The sequence below is a fragment of the Stenella coeruleoalba genome (genome assembly GCF_951394435.1).
Source record: "Stenella coeruleoalba genome assembly, chromosome: 2".
In the NCBI taxonomy this organism is placed as follows: Eukaryota; Metazoa; Chordata; class Mammalia; order Artiodactyla; family Delphinidae; genus Stenella; species Stenella coeruleoalba.
This window is the reverse complement of record NC_137147.1, coordinates 26268109-26286533: the sequence shown is the minus strand read 5'-3', so window position 1 is coordinate 26286533 and position 18425 is coordinate 26268109. Positions and strand designations below refer to the sequence as shown.

Below are 18425 nucleotides of genomic sequence, written 5' to 3'. Positions count from 1 at the left end.
AGACTGGCTGGCACCCAGTAACATGCACCAGAGAAAAATTCTTCAGTAAGATCTGGTGTTAGAAAGCACCTGGCTCTGCTGCTTAACACTCAGGTGATTTTCCTCAAGGCATTGCTCTGCACCTGAGTGTCTTCAGTTGTTGAATAGAGATACTGCTCCTGCTCACTTCATGGGGTCTTGGAGGGATTATTTGTACTTTTGAAAGTTATTAGTACACAGGTTTTTGATGTGTTGCTTCAGCGGCTCTGTATTCTTGAAGGCAGAGTTTATGTATATTGCACTTTTCATTATAAATCATCTATTGGCACCTGACCCTCTGTGTGCCTGTTCTTTCATCTGTCCATTGGAGACAATACAACTTATCTTGCTTCCCACACAAGGTTGTTATACCCTTCCCATGAGCTAATAACTGTGAAGGTCCTCTGTACATTGCAAAGAGCTTTACAAATGGAAGGCATCAGAAAAATTACTACTATTACTAGCAGTGCTTTGCACTTGACAACTTATGTGTTTGAACAGAGCTACAGATGTAGGCAGTTTCTAAAGACTAAAACTGTTCACTGTCCCACAGGAGCACCCTTATCAGGATTTAATATCTGGAGATTTTTTCCAGATGTCAAAAAAGGCAGGTTTAGGATAGGTTTGGTTTAAATTGGAGGTTGGCACGTAGACTCCAGGAACGATTCGGCGGACCCTTTAAGTATTGGGATGGAAGGGCGGAGCCGTCGTCAGGGACGCGACTGGGCCGCTGGGTTTCCAGGAAGTGACGTCAGGCGGCCGCAGAGATGGAGGACGTGCTGGACCTAGGCGAGGAGCGGCGTCGCGGCTCGGCCACCTCCGTGAGGACCGACTCGGGGGGCTTGGGGCCAGGAATTAGCGGGTGGGGAGGAGCGACCCCGCCGGCCCCGGCTTCCCTGAGTCCCCTCGGCCCGGCCTGTCCGTGGCGGCCTGAGCGGGCCGGCTCTGAGCCTTGCGGGGGTGAGGTCGGGGAGGAGGCGGCCTCCCTTGCCCCGCCCCTGAGGCAGCGGTGAGCTCCTCGGCTGCTGGCCTAGGGTTTGCTTTCTTTAAAATCCTTTAAGAGTGGAAAACAGATCCTGCCCCCGCCGGCCTCTGGGACCGGTGGGAAATTTCCCAGCTTCTCTCCGCTTTCTGGAGCTCCAAGTGCCAACTCCCCTAGAATGGACAGATCTGAGGGTGACTGGAGGGGCCCTGGCCAGAGTCACGCTTGCACTCATCCTAGTGCTTTTCCCTTGGGACATCTCATAGCAGAAGTTGATGTAAAAACCGTACTGTTTTATGCATGGAAGGAAGGAAGGCGTTAGACAGGGAGGTCTTTTCTTGCCACTAATCCTCATGGGGAGGTGGGCGTTACCTCAGTTTTATAGTTAAGGAAATAAAGATTTATAACGCAGGGGAGTGGCTAGGTGCTCGGGGGACCCAGAGGTCAGAGGGCGTATAAAGCTGTTGCATGGGTTAAAAAAAGTCAACCTCCAGGAACCTCGATTTCCTTATGTCTAGAATGGAGATGTTAATGTCTACTTAAAGGGGTTGCAGTGAAGATGAAATGAGGCGTGCGTGGAGAGCATTTAACACAGTGGCTGGCATGTGCTAAGTTATTAGAAGAGGTTAGCGACTGTTGCTTCTGAGGCTGTGATTTACCCAAGCTTATATATAAATAAGCTGAGCTAGATTCAAGACCCAAGTTCAGTGTGTGTGTGTGTGTTTTAACTCCAACACAGCCTCATCAAGCCTTTTTACCTTTAAAATTATCAAAGATGACAGTCACTAAAAGATTGGCCCACAGGGCAGGTCTTTAGTTTCTGCTGTGGAATCTCTACATGTTTTGAAGTGCCCTAGTAACATCGGAGATCCTCTAAGTAATTGGAGAGGAGATATGAGCATTGGGAGCAAATTGTTCTACGAAGAAGCAGGTTGCTTGACTGACCAAGGAGAATATTATGTCACCAAGCCTTTCTGATATGTGAGCTTTTTTAGTACCAGGGGCTGTGAATGTAGTTATAAATTCATTCTTTCAGCAAATATTTATTGAGCCCCTTCTGTCTGTCAGTCATTGGTTGTCCTAGTTGCTCGGGATATACCAGTGAAAAAAACTAAGTCCCTGCCCCTCATGGGGCTTACATTTCAGTGGCAGAAGATGAACAATAAACAGACTATAGATTTAAAACATATAAAACCAGGTAGTAAAGTAGGTTTTCTGCCAGTCATTCCTGTGGATTTATACAGGGTCTTCAAAAAGTTTAAAACCTTAAAATACTTGACAATTATTAGAGAAACCGTCTACAAACAGCATTTAAAGACAAGATCCTTGAATTTTTGTTTGAGCACAACTCACTGCATGTAGTATGCCGTATTCAGAAACCCAACGTTATGATAAATGGAAAAGGGCAGCCATAGGTGAAGGAGTGCAGTTGTCTGTCTTGGGAAGAAAACGAGGTGCTTATTGTCAGAAAGATTGTTTCTGTCATCCCTGAAACCTAAATGATTGATTAGAATTTGACATGTAAATACTACGTAAGGGTTTTTATGTAGGTATCATGTAACCGCTCTCAGTTTATTGATGCAGTCAGGTCTTAGAACATCTTAAAAGAAATTCCAGCAGGGCATAGTGGAAGGAACTCAGGATTTGAAGGTAGAAGAAGATTTAGCTCTTAGATTTATCTGCCACTTAATTGCTTTCCTGGGTCTCAGTTTCCTTATTTGTAAAATGGCCTGAATCCCAGTCACTGTTACTGTGAAATCAAATGAAGCTACATCAAATGAGATCGAAAAGTGCTTACATTAATGCTGGCTTTTTTTTTGTTTTTTGAGAAAAATGTAAACATTTCACCACCCACTAGTCTGCCTAAAGAATGTTTTGTGTACGTGCTGGGAGGTATTTGAGACACAGAGCCTCCACCCCAGCAGGGCTTTGGGAAACACGTGCAGATGGTTCATTTGATGACTCAGAATTTGAAGTGGTCTGATGTCCAAAGCTAATGTCTCAAGATTCTTGTAACATCTTTCCTTTAATGACTGTAAGTGCAAATCCAAGTAGTGTACACGTCAAAGCAAATGCTATCTGTATTTCTCTGGTTTCAGTTACCATGGAATTTCTTTCCCCCCCAAATGCCTTTTGGATAACTATTTTCGTGCCAAGCTACAGCTTTGAAATTAGGCCTTCATAAAATCCCGCATAGGAACATGGGAGCCTTGACCACACTCTTCCTGGGCTATGGCATGAGGTCCCTGCCCCCTCTAGAGGAATTTCTAGCTGCATTTCTTTGGGTAGAAAAGGTCTATGGCCATTAAAAGAAAACACTGTGATCAGTACATGAATTTCCTGCTCTACTGTATAGAACTGACCATGGGCACTTTGTTTTAAGGGTTTGGAGCCTTTTCTAAGTATATACTCAAGTTGCTCAAATCCCATCCTCCACCGTGTCATCATAAATCCAGTCCTTGCTTACCTTGGCAGGATTGTCTTCCTCATAGTGGCTCAAAGACGTTTGGGTCAGCAATGCCCCTCATCTCTCCTTACAGGGAGCCAAGATGGGGCGCCGAGCTCAACAGGAGTCAGCTCAAGCCGAGAATCATCTCACTGGCAAGAATTCCTCTTCGACTCTGACTGCAGAGGTGAGTGTTAAAAAATTCTGAAGAAATGCACTCTAAGAGTTAGCGATTACTCAGTGAGCAAGGATTTGGTATTTCATATTTTTTCTCCTTCTTCTCTTTAATGTCAGCCTTCCTCCTATCTTGATTTGGGAATTCCCTTCCTCGGCATTTGTCCTGTTAGCAAGAAGTGAAAGAGGAACTTTTTTCTTTTGATGCCAGAGTAGTTTCTGTGCATTGCTTTATATTCCCAGTGAAGAAGTTTTGTACGTTAACTGAAGCAAGGGACTGGGAGGTTTCAAAATCCAGCCAAAATCCGGGTTTTTATTCCTGCCAGATAAACGCCAGGGAGGCATGCTGGTGACGTAAAGTTGGATTACACAACTGGACATTTGCTCTTGGTGGTGACCTGCGCTTTCTACAGTTTTCAGGCAGGAAGGGGATCCGTACTGGCCTTACTTTCCTGGAAACTTTTCCAAGTGGCCTGGAATCGTGGGAATTTATCCAGCCTCTTTGCAGAGGGTGGGTAATCTTGATGAGCATTGCTTTTAATGCCAGGGCACTATTTTCAGCGGTTTACTCAGAACTTCTTTTCACCCTCCTCTGCCCATTTGAAAAAACTCTGCCCTTTTCAAGAGCTGGCTTCAGGGTAATCCTCGCTGTCAGCTCTTCCTAACTTCTCCAGGCCGACTTAGGGCTGCTACTTCTCAGTTCCCATAGTACCTGTTATAGAACATCTCACATTATGCACTAATTTTCTTTCTATGTGCCTGGCCCACTAGACAGTGAGTTTCTGGGCAACAGGCAACCTGGCTTCTCAGTTGCCCAGCTCATTGGCCTACAGTAGATTTATAACAGATGAGGGCATCTCTGCTGGGAGGCCTTATGGGCCATGCAGGTGCCCGAGTACAGCATGCTGGGGACAAGATACAGACACATTTGACTTACATATCACATAGGTAGGAATATCCTTCACTTTCATCAGAAATAAGATATCTACCATGTCTTTAAGTGTTCCACATGGACCTTTAGTTTATCTTTCATTTTCTCACTGATTTTAGAAATATGGGTACAGAGAATCATTCCTCCTCTCAGATAACAGCCATGCCAACACAGAAAAGCTGGTGACTGAACCTTGGCCTCATTGCCTGAAGATGGTAGGGAGAGACTGGGGGGGGGATTGTGGAAAAACCAGAGGCCACATGTACCCTCCAAAGGGTAACCACTATCTAGCCGCAGCCAGCTGATGCTGTGGGGAATATAGGTCCAGTACTGCCAGCTCTTCTGATTTTTCCAAGAGATGGCAGTCTAAAATTTTATGTGAAAGCAGCACGGTTTTAGAGGTTAGCGACTAATTATAAAAGTTAAATCACCATATGGGCTAGATTAGGGCTGAGGGTTGTCAGTTTGTGACTTTGACCATAGCACCTCCATTGTAGAGCTTATTACATTGTATTCTAATTATTTATGTGCCTGGCTCCCTCAGAAGATGTGAGCTTTTGGAAGGCGACGGTTGTGTTTCACCTTTGTCCGCCTTTGTTTATCGCAGTGCCTGGCACAGAGCAGGCATGCCATTGACACTGCAAAGGGTGAGGGGGTGAAGTACATAGTGTGTGATGAGGGGCTCTTAGAAGCTAAATAAGAGCGTCACAGGGTCAGGGGTGGCAGACTGTGGCACACTGGAGACACAGTTAAGGGGGTATAATGGAGTGAGATAGTGAAAGACGATATACTAGACCCAACCCTGGATCTCAAGGAGCTTGAACTGCATGGATGGGCAAGCCAATGACTGGATCAGTGGAAGTCTACTCTTGGCCTTTGGAGGATCCGTCCCAACACCAGATCATTAGTTCATTGATTTAACAAGTATTTACCGAAGCTTACTGTGTGTCAGGCACCATTTTAGGGGGTTGGCATATTTCAGTGAACAAGAGCCAAATCCCCTGCCGTAATGGAACTTATTTTCTCGTGATCACTGGCAGTCACAGAGGCTAATTACAAGCCTACCCAATTGTGAAGGAGGTTATAGCCACCTTAGTGGTGAGGTGAGTGAGTCTGAGATGGGCCGGGATGTCCTGATGGCCTTGAAGCCTCTGTGGCACCCACACCAAATCAGCTACCAAGCTGGGGTCAGTAGGCCTGGTTCACCTACCTGTCCCATTCCCCTCGGCTCAAGGGAGAGTCAGTACTGTGAGCACCTAACTCCAAAGTCGCAGACTGTGATGAACCTGTCAGGGTTTCAGCCTTTCTAGAATACCTACTTATTTCTGCAGAGGCATGTACCTTTTTTTTTTTGGCCCCATCTGGTCCTTAGTATTTTTTCTGGAAGATGATGAAAAGTCATTCTGGGGACTACCCTGGTGGCACAGTGGTTAAGAATCCACCTGCCAGTGCAGGGGACACAGGTTCGAGCCCTCCGGGAAGATCCCACATGCCACGGAGCAACTAAGCCCGTGCGCCATAACTACTGAGCCTGCGCTCTAGAGCCCGCGAGCCACAACTACTGAGCCCACGTGCCTAGAGCCCGTGCTCTGCAACAAGAGAAGCCACCGCAGTGAGAAGCCCACGTACCGCAGCAAAGAATAGCCCCCGCTCTCGCAACTAGAGAAAACCCGCATGCAGCAGCGAAGACTCAATGCAGCCAAAAATAAATAAATTTATTTTTTCAAAAAAAGAAAGAAAAAAGAAAAGTCATTCTGTTCTTCACCCAGCTGGTGCCTCTGACAGCAAAATGCCAGTCAGAATTCCAGGATTCCTTCTCTCCCTGAATTGAGGTTTAAAGCAGCGTGGGCAGCCTCCCCTGGGGCCAGATGCACATTGTGCTGTGTGGGCCTTTTTGGCTGTTTCTTTCTAAGATTAGATTCTAAGACTTATGTGTGTGTGCCCATTTACATTCCAGTTCTGAATGTATTACTTGATATATTTATTTTTGTCCTTTCACTGACTATATTCTAGGATGAAGCTATTCATGAAAACGTAAATATGGTACCTGGGGGCTGTCAGACATATTGGAGTTACTTTAGAGTTATATAGGAATTAGTTCAAGCAAATGATGATTTTAAAGCGAGCTGGCGGGATGGGGAGCTCCGTGGAGGAAGCGGAGCAACTTCCAGGTGTGCTGGAATAGCGGGAAGGCGGGCTTGGCATCTGAAAACCTGGGCTTGAGCGTGGGCTCTGCTAATTGCCTGGGTCTTGAACAACTCCACTAATCTCTCTAATCCTCCATTTCATTATCTGTCAAACAGTGGTAACAATACTACCAAGCTGATGTGAAGATTAAGTGAGATACTATTTAAAAGCACTTTAGTAAACGGAAAGGCGCTACATGTACAATGTACAAATGTTCATTCATTCAGTAAGTAGTGAACAAGAGAATATTTGGATGGAGCTTTGCTCTTGTTATTAAAGGGCCGCACAGAAGGAGGATGTGAGCCTGAGTCTCTTTTAGAAGCGATTTGGAAGTCTCTCCAAGGGTTGCTACTCATTTCTCCACAGGCTGACTAGTAGTGATCTGAAGCAGGTTTTGTGCTTCCAGATGCAGCGGGCATTCCTCCTGAAGGGTGGATAAGGGCACAGGCCTTGCGGTTAGACAGCCCTGGGCTGAAATCCTGGCCCTGCCACATGTTAGCTCTATGGCTCAGCAAGTTACTTAACCTCTTCAAGCCTCAGTTTCCTCATTGATAAAACAGGGTTAGTATTACGTACTTGATAGGGTGGCCAGAAAGAAAAAACAAGGTAACAGGTATAAAGAAAGCCCTTAACCCAGTCTGACCCATAAGTGCTCAGTATATAACTGCTCACCATTATTGTCTCTCCAGAGCTCGGGTGTTCTGTTATTGTGCCTTAACCCTGCTACGGTTAAAAACTGGTGGCCTTCATGCTGAATTTTGCTACAACTGTGTCTTCTTTGACCTGTACAAAATTAAACATTTTTTAAAACTTGGTTGTTATTATTTCTAAATTAGGAAAATTTACGTGAAAGTCCAGATTTGGGGCCCCTCTTTGAAACCAGAAGTTCTGGCACAGCAGGAATGCTGGGCTGGCATCCCACATGGCAGCAGTTGGCTGCAGCTGAGAACGGTGCTTGCGTACGCTTGGCCTGCCCTGTCCAGCTCACCATTTCTTACTTGAATACACCTGGTCAGATTTACTCACATCTGATCTACCTGGCCCCTGTTTCCATTCAAGTTAAAACTCCTGCTCTTTTAGGATGGATTGATTTTCAGGTATCCTTATCGGCATTGAATTTGGCTATATGCATCAGAAACTCAGCCCCAGGGTTTGGAGCAGGCAGGAGTGATTTTTCTCACAGCAAGAAGTCCAGTGGAGGGCAGGGTGGGTGCGGTCACTGGAGAAGGTCCTGCGTTACCCTCACCCCGTCTAGACACTTGCTCTGCCATCTGGAACTTGTAACTTGTTCTCATGGTTGCTGACATGATGGCTGGCTGTTCCCCAGGGATCCAATCTGTATTTTAGGTGAGGAGATGGGGAAGAGTGGAAGACTTCAGGGTTCATGCCAACGAAGTGTGTCCCTTCTTATCAGGAAAATGATAGCCAGAGACCTCACCAAGTAGACTTCTAGTTACATGTCATTGGTCAGAACTGGGTCTTAAAGCCACCTAAATTTCAAGGGCTTTCTCAGCTGGGCACGTTGCCACACCCATCACATTGGGGTTTTGGGGTTAAGGAGAAGAGGAATGACTGTTGAGTAGGCAGTTTGCGACTGACATATCAATTTAAAAAAAAATAGAATTTATACAGAGTTTGTTTTTTGTTGTTTTTTTTCTTATAGGCTTGGGTATAAAAGGAAAGAATTATTTTTAGTAGCAAAAAAAATAAAAATAAAAAATCCACATTCCTCTCCCGTTTTCTAATTTGGGGTTGTGTAGAGTTCAGTGAAAATTTGTATGCCCTCAAGTTCCAAGACATCTGATGCAGTTGCCTGTGTCAAATCTTGCCTCGATCTTTTCCTTCTTCCTGTTTTCTCAGTAACCCCTCGGGGCTTTCTGCCTGGAGGATACCTGTGGCTCAGCCCAGGTAATTAGACTCTTCCTCCCTCTCTGAAAGAAGAGGAAAGGTCTCTTTATTGCTTGGTCAATCTGTAAATTTTCAAATAATTTCAAAGAATTTACCTGCCTAATCATACTGATTAACCAGAAAGATGAACTCTTCCTGTAGTTTCACTAGCTCAGAGTTGATTAGCGTCATGCCTGCTTCTTTCAGGTTGTTGTGAAGGTCAAATTAGGTAATGCACCTAAAGGTGCCAGCACACAGGCACCTCTCAAGAAACGGTAACTACTAAGAAAGTTTATGACTGCATCCCTCTGCTTTTTTGTGTTTTTTTTTTTTTTTTACCACCTGTTACAAATCAGGCTTGGATCCCTAGATGCATAGTTCAGTTAGCAGTTCAGGTTGGCATTACAATTATGGAGACTTTGGTGCCGTGATGAGCATCTTCACATCTGCAGTGAATAACTTTTTCTGGGCAGAGCAGCTCTGAGAATTAAACTGGATTTCTATGCCTGAGCTTTCACCTTCTGTAATTCAAATGATGCTTCTCCTACACAACCTCAAGAAAAGACCTGGACGCTTTCTACCATCAAGTTACACTACCATACGCTGAAGTTGGGAAAAAGGAATCTCAGGGCAAAACCTCTCAGGACTGGCCTGTTTTTTGTTTTTATTTTTGGGGCTGCCGCACGTGGCTTGTGGGATTTTAGTTCCCTGACCAGGGATTGAACCCAGGTCCTCGGCAGTGAGAGAGCAGAGTCCTAACCACTGGACCACCAGGGAATCCCCTGGCCTGTCTTTTGGATGAGCATTTCTCACTTGGGTCTAAAGCAGTTTGTAGCTTAACTTCCATTTTGCAGATTGTCCTTGTAATAATAATAATTATAGCTGACATTGGGACAGTTCCTACCTCTCTGTCAATTACACACACTAGCCTATTTAAGCCCCGTGGTAACTCTTAAAGTAGTTACTGTACTTATTGTCTCATTTTAGCTGTGACGACACTGAGACTTCAGGGAGTCGAGTGACTTGTCCACAGTCATTCAGCTGACGTCTGGCTGTACTCCCTGAGACTCCAGACAGACTCTTAAACACCACCTAACTTTTCCTACCTGCTGGGTAGTTAGATGCACAGACCTCCCAGTAGAGAAAGGCTTTTGGCGGGAGCTGAGAGACTTTTGGGTTTTCCTCTTGGAATCCTTTTGGTGAGGGAGTAAGTTCTCACTTGATTATCCTTATTCGTCCACTTGTCTGGAAAAGTGTTTGAGACACAGCTGTTCTCTTTCTCTTCCTCCTCCGCCCCCCATCTCTTTGGTGCTCCTCCTAGGACGCAGAACTGACACACAGCCAGATTCTCTTGCAGGAATCTGAGAAATGCTGCTGGGCTCATGTTCCCAAATTAGGCCAGTTTCCTCATCCCCCAGCAGCTCTACTCAGCTGGAGCTTCCCTGGCACGTTGCATTACGTCTCTTGCCCTCTGCCTGTTCCTGACTGGTCTGCCAACGGGCAGTTATTTTCAGCCCAGCTAGGGTTATCTGCTGACCCTTTTTGGTGACATTTTTCTTCTTTCTCACAAAAATAACTTTCCTAGATTAGTCACATTTTTCAGCCTTTTTCGTAGTCCCTCTCCAATGGGCTTGATTGAATGATGCTTCTGATAACGTCGTAGGAGAGGGATGCGGGGAATCCGACGTGGAACCCGTTGACGAGGAATGCGTTTTCCACACTTCATCTTTAGGTCATGCTCCGTATGCCTCACTTTTGAACTCTCCCTCGGGGTGGGCAGATGTGCATTCCCGACCCATCCCTGGGGCTGGCCACTATGTGGGCGGGAACGTCATCCCCGGGGTAGATCATGCGATTGGAAATAGCGTCTCAAGATTCTCCTCCAGCGCTTACTCGGTCTCTTTCAGCGCTCCATCCAGTACGATGCCTCGTGCCTCCTTCTACTGTGTATTACGTGTAAAGCTGGCTTCCTACCAGAAATATGGTGCTTGAAGATCACTTAAAATTCTCTCCCTCACCTGTGGGGAGAGTTAAGTCAGAACTACACGGAAGAGTTTATTTAGCTCAGTGCTCCCTTAAGTTAGCCACTGTTATTATCTACACAACCTAAGAAGTAGAAACGATGATCATTTTGTCTTTAATCCCAGCTCTGCCAATTCCTCGGTGTATGTTCTAGGCAAGTTACTTAACCACTCTGAGCCTGTTGCTCATCTGCTGAATGGAATAATAGTAGTAGCTATCTCCTAGTGTTGCTGGAGGATTAAATAAGAGAATGTACAAAGCTCTTAGGACAGCGCCCGCCGCGTGCTAACTATTATTGTCATTAACTGTGTCACATGAGAATTAGAAGGTATTTTCAGTTTATCTTCAATTGCTGTTCTGTTCAAGATACAGAGATATTCTTATTTCATTGAACTAACTGGCTCTTAGGGCAAGGAAACATTTGGATGAAAAATCCTTTTGGTGAGAATTCTTTGTGCTGCTTAGGACCCATTTTGTATGTCTCCTTGACTAGTTGTTTGCTAATACCTTTTCATCTTCTTTTCAAAATCTAACCCTCTGTCTAGAGATTGGCTGTCTTTCCAAAGAGTGATCCTTAATTGCTGACTTAACATCATTTTGTTGTTCTGGGGCATATGGGTAGAAAAATGAGGAGGGCAAGGAGTGACCTTGGTGACCTCAGTGACCTTGGAGTAGAAGGTAACATCCATTCATTTCTTCATTCATTTGCTTATGAAACTTGATTGAGAGCTTTCTGTGTGCCAGGCATTGTGCTTGGCACTGGCAGTACAGTGACAAACCAGACATGCTCCCTGTCCTCTCTGAACCTCGATCTGGGGGCTGCAGAGAATTAAGTGCCAGGTGGGGGTGAACACAGAAAGATATGCGAATGCCTTCATCGAGCCCTTTTACTTTTGGGGAAATCTGGAAAGGTTTTCTAGGAAAAAATCATGTTTGAGTTGAGACTTGAAGGATGACTAGAAGTTAGCCAAGGGAAGGGGCCAGGATGGGCCAAGGAGGGGAGAATATTCCAAGTAGAGGGATGAGCATATGCCAAGTTTTGGAGGCCAAGGAGAGAGCATGGCATGTGGGAGTTGTTAGTGGAGCAGTTGACCATACAGGCGATGGAATAGTGATCCTCAGTGACTTTTGCAAGCAGTGTGATGTTTTTCAAATATTCAAAAACCAGCCCCCTTGCCTTTTTTGACAAATGAACCATGTGAGACCAACATTTCTTATATGACACTGAAATAATTGGTAATATTATGAAGTTTAGACTGTGACCTTTCAATATTTTTCTAGCATTGTCTTTCATTGATGCATCTTCAGTGCAACCATTACACTTCTCTCTCTATGCGTTTATGTTTTCTGGTCAGGAAACCTCTGAGAAGTGCTTGAGTGTAGTATTGATGGCTTGGAACTCTTCTGGCTCATCCTTTTTAAGGAGGGGCTTAGTAGATCAGTAGTTTGCAGTGTTCACACTTAATTTATGTCCTAAAAATTCCTCGGTTCCTCTAAGGATAGATTGTGTGTGTGTGTGTGTGTGTGTGTGTGTGTGTGTATTAGATCCTGGTAACTCTAGGAGAGAAATCATGGAAGTAATTTTGAATTAGTCGTGATCTGATAGGATTTAGAAAATGTCTTTTGATTTCACAAAATAAGAGATTGTCACCCAGATTCTAGTAATTACAAGTGTATGCTAGATGCTTAATATAAGTATGTGTAAATGGATCAATGATACAAGCCCAGTTAGTAGTTATTACTAGTGCGTTGCCTCAAGTAAGATGAGAATACCTGTTGTAGTCTTCTCAGTGTTCCTAATTTGCATACACATGATTAACAGCCATAGGTCATACCTGACCCATTTGGTATGGGTCAGATATGGAATCATAGTATTGGAATTCGGTTTGACTTCTTTGGGGGTAAGTAGACTACTGGCTTATATTTAGAAATTTTTTTTTTGGCATGTGAAAATTTTCATGGTAATGATACTTTTGTTGCAATGAAAATTGACTTATATTCAGGCAAGGTTCCCAGAGCAAAGACTTCTCAGAATCTTTGGCTGTAAATAGTATTCTGTTAGGAAAAAAATAAATTGAGAATTAGAAAAATGGCTTAAACCACTATAAACTCTCCTGGACTGAGTCAGTTGCCTCATAACTGGTCTCTCCTTTTGTATTATTGCCCTCCTGCAGTCAGCTCTAGTGGTTTTATAAAATACGCATCATTCATTTCACACTCAAAACCCTTTAAAGGACACCCATTGCCCTTAAAACAAAAAATCCCAAATGCTTACTTTGCCCCTTTGTGATTTGGGTCTTCCTATGTATGTCTTCAGCCTCATTCACAGCGGCTACCTTGTGGCAGTCACAGGGAGTCGTTACTTTGCTTGTACAGTTCCCTATTCTGGTTCCTTAGAGTACTGTAATTCCACAGAATAGAATAGAATAGAATAGAATAGAACAGAATAGAATATTCCCTGGAATACTTACCCATGCTCTTTGCTGGGCTGACTCCAACTTCTTCTTTGGGTTCAGCTTGAATATCCCTTCTTCTATTTAATGAGAATATTACCTTCTCATTTAACTTAGCTCCCCGCATTGTACTCTGGTAGTGTTTTTTTGTTGGTGGTGGTGTTTTCTTTTTCTTTTTTACTTTTTTTCCTGTCACCCCAACCGCGGCTTGTAACTGTATGTCTGTGTAATTATTTGGGTCCCTCTCCCTCACTAATTGCACACTCCAGAAGCTCCTGTTCGCTCCCCTGAGCCTGGCACTTTGTAGGTCCTCAGTGAATGAGAACCAGGCGTGGAGCATGCTGTGTTCAGCGCAGGGGCAGATAGCTTGAGGGGCCTGTGGGACCACCATCTGGAGATGTCCGGGAGACTTTGATGTGTGGGACTCATGCTTTGGACTGGGCTCTGAGCTGGAGCTAAGGGTTTGGGAGCCATTCGTATCGAGGTGGTAAATGAGAGCCCAGCCCTGGAAGGGAGAGTTTGTAGAGAGAGAAGAGGAGAGGCTCTCAGCCAGAATCCGAGGAACCCCTATGTTTAAGGGACACACGGCCAAGGAAGGAGGAGGAGTGGCCGGAGGGGAGAGGGCGTCACCAGGCCCCTGTGCTGTCCAGAGCGCAGGTAAGGGACAGTGTCAGGGACTCAGGGGTCAGGAGGGTCCAGGAAGGCGACACCTTCCCTCTGGAGCAGGGTCTGTCTGATTGAGCAACTAGGGGTCCCTGTATTCACAGGGGAGCAGTCAGAGAAGGGGCCATGTGCACCTGGCACAGGACCACACAGCAGGCAGGCTGTCAGTAAATATTTGCTGAAGGAATTCAGTGGATAGGTTACGATGCTCGTGTACTCACCACCAAATGTAAAGGGCCTCCCTGTCTCCTTCCCAGGTCTCTTTCTTCCTTTTCCTCTGTTATTGAGCCTTCCTCTGTTTCTCCTTTTTTCCCTCCTCTTTCTCTTTTTCCCGTATCTCTTCCTGTTTTTTATTCACCAGCGATAACAGAGGACTCCATCCCCCATACTCCTTTTTGCCCATCCATTCCTATATATTTTTATTGATGTATTTAAAAGTAGAACTTTATTCCTTCATTTATTTATTCACTTATTTATCCTACATTTAATATAATATACACTTTCCAATGCAAAAATGAATAAGATAACTTCGTATTCTAGTTATATCGACCCACACACTTAGAGCAAAAAATTATGATATTTAAGTGGCATCAGAGAGTGGGAGCACAGAAGGAGCAACCAACCCTGCCTGGGACTTAGGGATGGCATCCCAAAGGAGGTGACCCTTGAGGTGGGTTGCAGTGAACGAGGAGGGATTTGCCAGTAAGAGGGAAGGGCAGCGGGAAAAGCCTGTTCTAAGGCATGCGTCGTTAAGGGGCTTGGTGTTTCCAGGGCACAGTGAACAACTTAGTGTCTTAGGAATGAAGGCCTTGCATTCCAAGTGGAGGAGTTTGGATTTATTTTATATGTTGTAGGGATTCCACAAAGATTTTAAAGCAGGGAAAATGTTATTGACTTTGTTTTCTAGGAAAGTGAAGCTGGCAGCTATGTGGAGGATAGTCTAGAGGGCGAGAACTTGTTGGCAGGGAGACCAGTGGGAGGCGGTTGGAGCATCTCCTCCTGAGATGATGAGCCATGAACCAGGCAGTGTTCCCAAACTTCAGGCATTCCCAGACCGTTTTTACAGTTTCGGGTATCCACATACCACTCGCATTAGTGTTAACAATTTTCTTTAAATCACCTCCCTTTTTATACTTAAATGCGTTTATTTTTGAAAAGAAACTACAGTTTTTGATAGTTATGTTTTTCCCAGGACACATTAAAATACACATATGGCTATTTTTAAGAGGCACATCCATGTGCCACCTCCAGTCACCTTGCTTACACCAGTGGCGTGCGTACCTTACTTTGGGAAACGATAACTAAAGCCTGGCAGAGAGGTGAAGAGGAGAGGGCAGTGCCCAGAGACATTTTTCAGGGAAGATGGTTAAGAGGTAGTAACAGATGGACTGTTGGAAGTAGGAGAGAAGGAATGTCTGGAGTTGACTCCATTTGTAGCCGAAAAGGCTGAATGGATAATGATATTTCTGAGACTGAGAACTTAAAGAGTCTCAGCAGTGCGGGGACCAAGAAGAGATGGTTGTTTCAGTTTTGGGCATGTTGAAGAGTTGCCTTCAGGATTTTCAAAGAGATCCGTTGAGTAAACAGTTGAAAATTTGGTCTGGAGCTTAAGAGAGAAAGTTGGAAACGAGTGTTAACAGATGTGGGAGTTACCAGCATATATCATATAATCTGGGGTCTCTAAGAGGAACATACAGGAAGAACTTCTGATTCCTTTGTGTGGCACATAGACCCTTCATTATTTCCAGGTGCAAATGTATGAGGATTTTAAGCAGAGAAGAGAGACAGATTTGCATTTTAGAAAGAGCACGTTGACAGTAATTGGTCAGGGATGGATCCAGGTTTCGTGGGTCCTGAAATTTATACAATTTAGAGACCTTCTTTAAGAAAAAGAATTCAAAATTATGAATTCAAAATGGATATGAAAGTAAATAGTTGTAATGAGAAAAGAAATCACAGCCAAGTTACTAGGCCTTGGACATTCAGGTTTCTTTCTTGGAGTTCTTGTTAGAAATGCTTGCATAGACACGCCTCCTGATTGAGAGCTAGCTTCTCCTCCCTATCTAGAACTCTGTAACTCCTGTCTAGAACTCTCTGTAACTCCTAGGGTCCCGTGCAGGCAGGGGTGGAGTATAGACTGGAGGAAGGTGAGACTGGAAGCAGGGAGCCCAGGTAGGATCCAGCTGAGAGAAGGCAAAACATGAGCTTGTGAAGCCTTAATTTGCATGGTTGTGCAGTTTTCTCCAACACCCCTCAGCAGGCTAGGTATTGACGCAGTGAAGGCATAGGATTGGCTTGATCCAGGTTGGGGGGAGCTCTAGGGGAAATGTAGGACATGAATGCCATCAGGACCATGGAAGTGAGCTGGGTTGATAGGGAAGGAAGAGAAACCAAGAAGGAAGTTCTTAGATCAGGAGGGGAGGAAGGGACTAGGTATTTCAGATTGGAGCAGCTCCAGCGTATGAGTTCGAAAAAGTAGCAAGGTCATTGGCATTTAAAGGATCAGGGAACTATGAGGCTAAGCATTAGATGAACTGTTCATGTGAACCTTGACTTGACTTAGAATGATGGCACTAGTGTTGGGGGAGGAATGCCCACGTTTTTGCTCAATGTGTGCTCAGGCAATTATTTGTGACAGGGATGAAGAAGGTAAGAGATGCAATGTAGCTGAACAATATGAGTTTCAGAAAAATGTTCCATAATAATTTGAAAGAGTAATGGTCTAGAGGAACTTTGGGGAGCGAGACAGGAGGGTTACCTTGGGACCCTTGTTCGTGGGGTTTCAAAGAATGAACAGGCTCTACTTGAAAGAGCTGCAGGAGAAATGAAGTCCATGGGGGAAAGCCAGGATTTAAGAGAGGCAAGGAGATGGAAAGAGTGGGCTGTGAATAGAGAATGTCTAATCTGCTTGGGAACCATAGGGTGGTGGGCAGAAAGCCTCATTGACCTCATTAGCTAGGCTAGATTTCTTCTCATTATGTGGCATGTCAGTAATTACTGAGAAGGAGCAGAATGATAGTAAAATATTCTCTTAATAATGATACTTTACAGGAAAAGGGTTCAGACTAATGTTGAGTGTGATTGGTGATAGACTGAAACATTTCTGGTCACATGCCTTTACCCAGCATGATAGAGGATTATGTCACCGTGTTTGGCCGATTGCTTTTATATTCCATTTTAATCCCTCTGTTGGCTTTTTAGGTATAGCTTTTTATACTATTTTTTTAGTGGTTGCTCTAGGGATTAGAATATGCATCCTTAACTTACCACTGGCTAGCTAGTGTTAGTATTATATCACTTCACATAAAATGTGAGACCCTTGTGACAGTATAAATCCATTTGTCCCCTTTATCGTTCGTGCTAGTAATGTCATGTACTTTAAAACTACATACTTTATAAAACCCACAATACAATTGTCATTTCACTTTAAACAGTTGTCACTTGGAGAAATTAAGAAAAAAGATAGCCTTTTTTTTGAATGTTATTTATTTATTTTTTATACATCAGGTTCTTATTAGTTATCTATTTTATACATATTAGTGTATATATGTCAACCCCAGTCTCCCAATTCATCCCACCACCACCGCTTTCCCCCCTTGGTGTCCATATGTCTGTTCTCTACATCTGTGTCTATTTCTGCCTTGCAGACCGGTTCATCTGTACCATTTTTCTAGATTCCATCCACATATATGCGTTAATATACAATATTTGCCCTTTCTCTTTCTGACTTACTTCACTCTGTATGACAGACTTTATGTCCATCCACGTCTCTACAAATGACCCAGTTTCGTCCCTTTTTATGGCTGAGTAATATTCCATTGTATATATGTACCACATCTTCTTTATCCATTCGTCTGTCAATGGGCATTTAGGTTGCTTCCATGACCTGGATATTGTAAATAGTGCTTCAGTGAACATTGGGGTGCATGTGTCTTTTTGAATTATGGTTTTCTCTGGGTGTGTGCCCAGTAGTGGGATTGCTGGGTCATCTGGTAATTCTATTTTTAGTTTTTTAAGGAACCTCCATACTGTTCTCCATAGTGGCTGTATCAATTTACATTCCCACCAACAGTGCAAGAGGGTTTCCTTTTCTCCGCACCCTCTCCAGCATTTGCTGTTTGTAGATTTTCTGATGATGCCCATTCTAACCAGTGTGAGGTGACACCTCATTGTAGTTTTGATTTGCATTTCTCTGATAATTAGTGATGTTGAGTAGCTTTTCATGTGCCTCTTGGCCATCTCTGTGTCTTCTTTGGAGAAATGCCTATTTAGGTCTTCCACCCCTTTTTTAATTGGGTTGTTTTTTTTTAAATATTGAGCTGCATCAGCTGTTTATATTTTGGAGATTAATCCTTTGTCCGTTGACTCATTTGCAAATATTTTCTCCCATTCTGAGGGTTGCCTTTTTGTCTTGTTTATAGTTTCCATTGCTGAGCAAAAGCTTTTAATTTTCATTAGGTCCTATTTGTTTATTTTTGTTTTTATTTCCATTACTTTAGGAGGTGGGTCCAAAAAGATCTTGCTGTGATTTATGTCAAAGAGTGTTCTTCCTGTGTTTTCCTCTAAGAGTTTTATAGTGTCCCGTCTTACATTTAGGTCTTTAATCCATTTTGAGTTTATTTTTGTGTATGGTGTTAGGGAATGTTCTAATTTCATTTGTCT

General features: G+C 44.0%; 1 protein-coding gene across 1 annotated transcript in view; it reads left to right on the top strand.

Moving 5' to 3' along the window:
* Positions 1-785: 785 nt before the first annotated feature.
* The window catches only part of IFT43 (intraflagellar transport 43), a gene marked incomplete at its 5' end in the record, with an annotated part of 88016 nt that continues 70376 nt past the window's right edge, over positions 786-18425 (top strand). The window contains 2 exons of the mRNA XM_079915062.1: positions 786-839; positions 3541-3633. Of these exons, the coding sequence (XP_079771188.1) occupies positions 786-839; positions 3541-3633 (147 nt within the window). The remainder of the gene's footprint in view (positions 840-3540; positions 3634-18425) is intronic.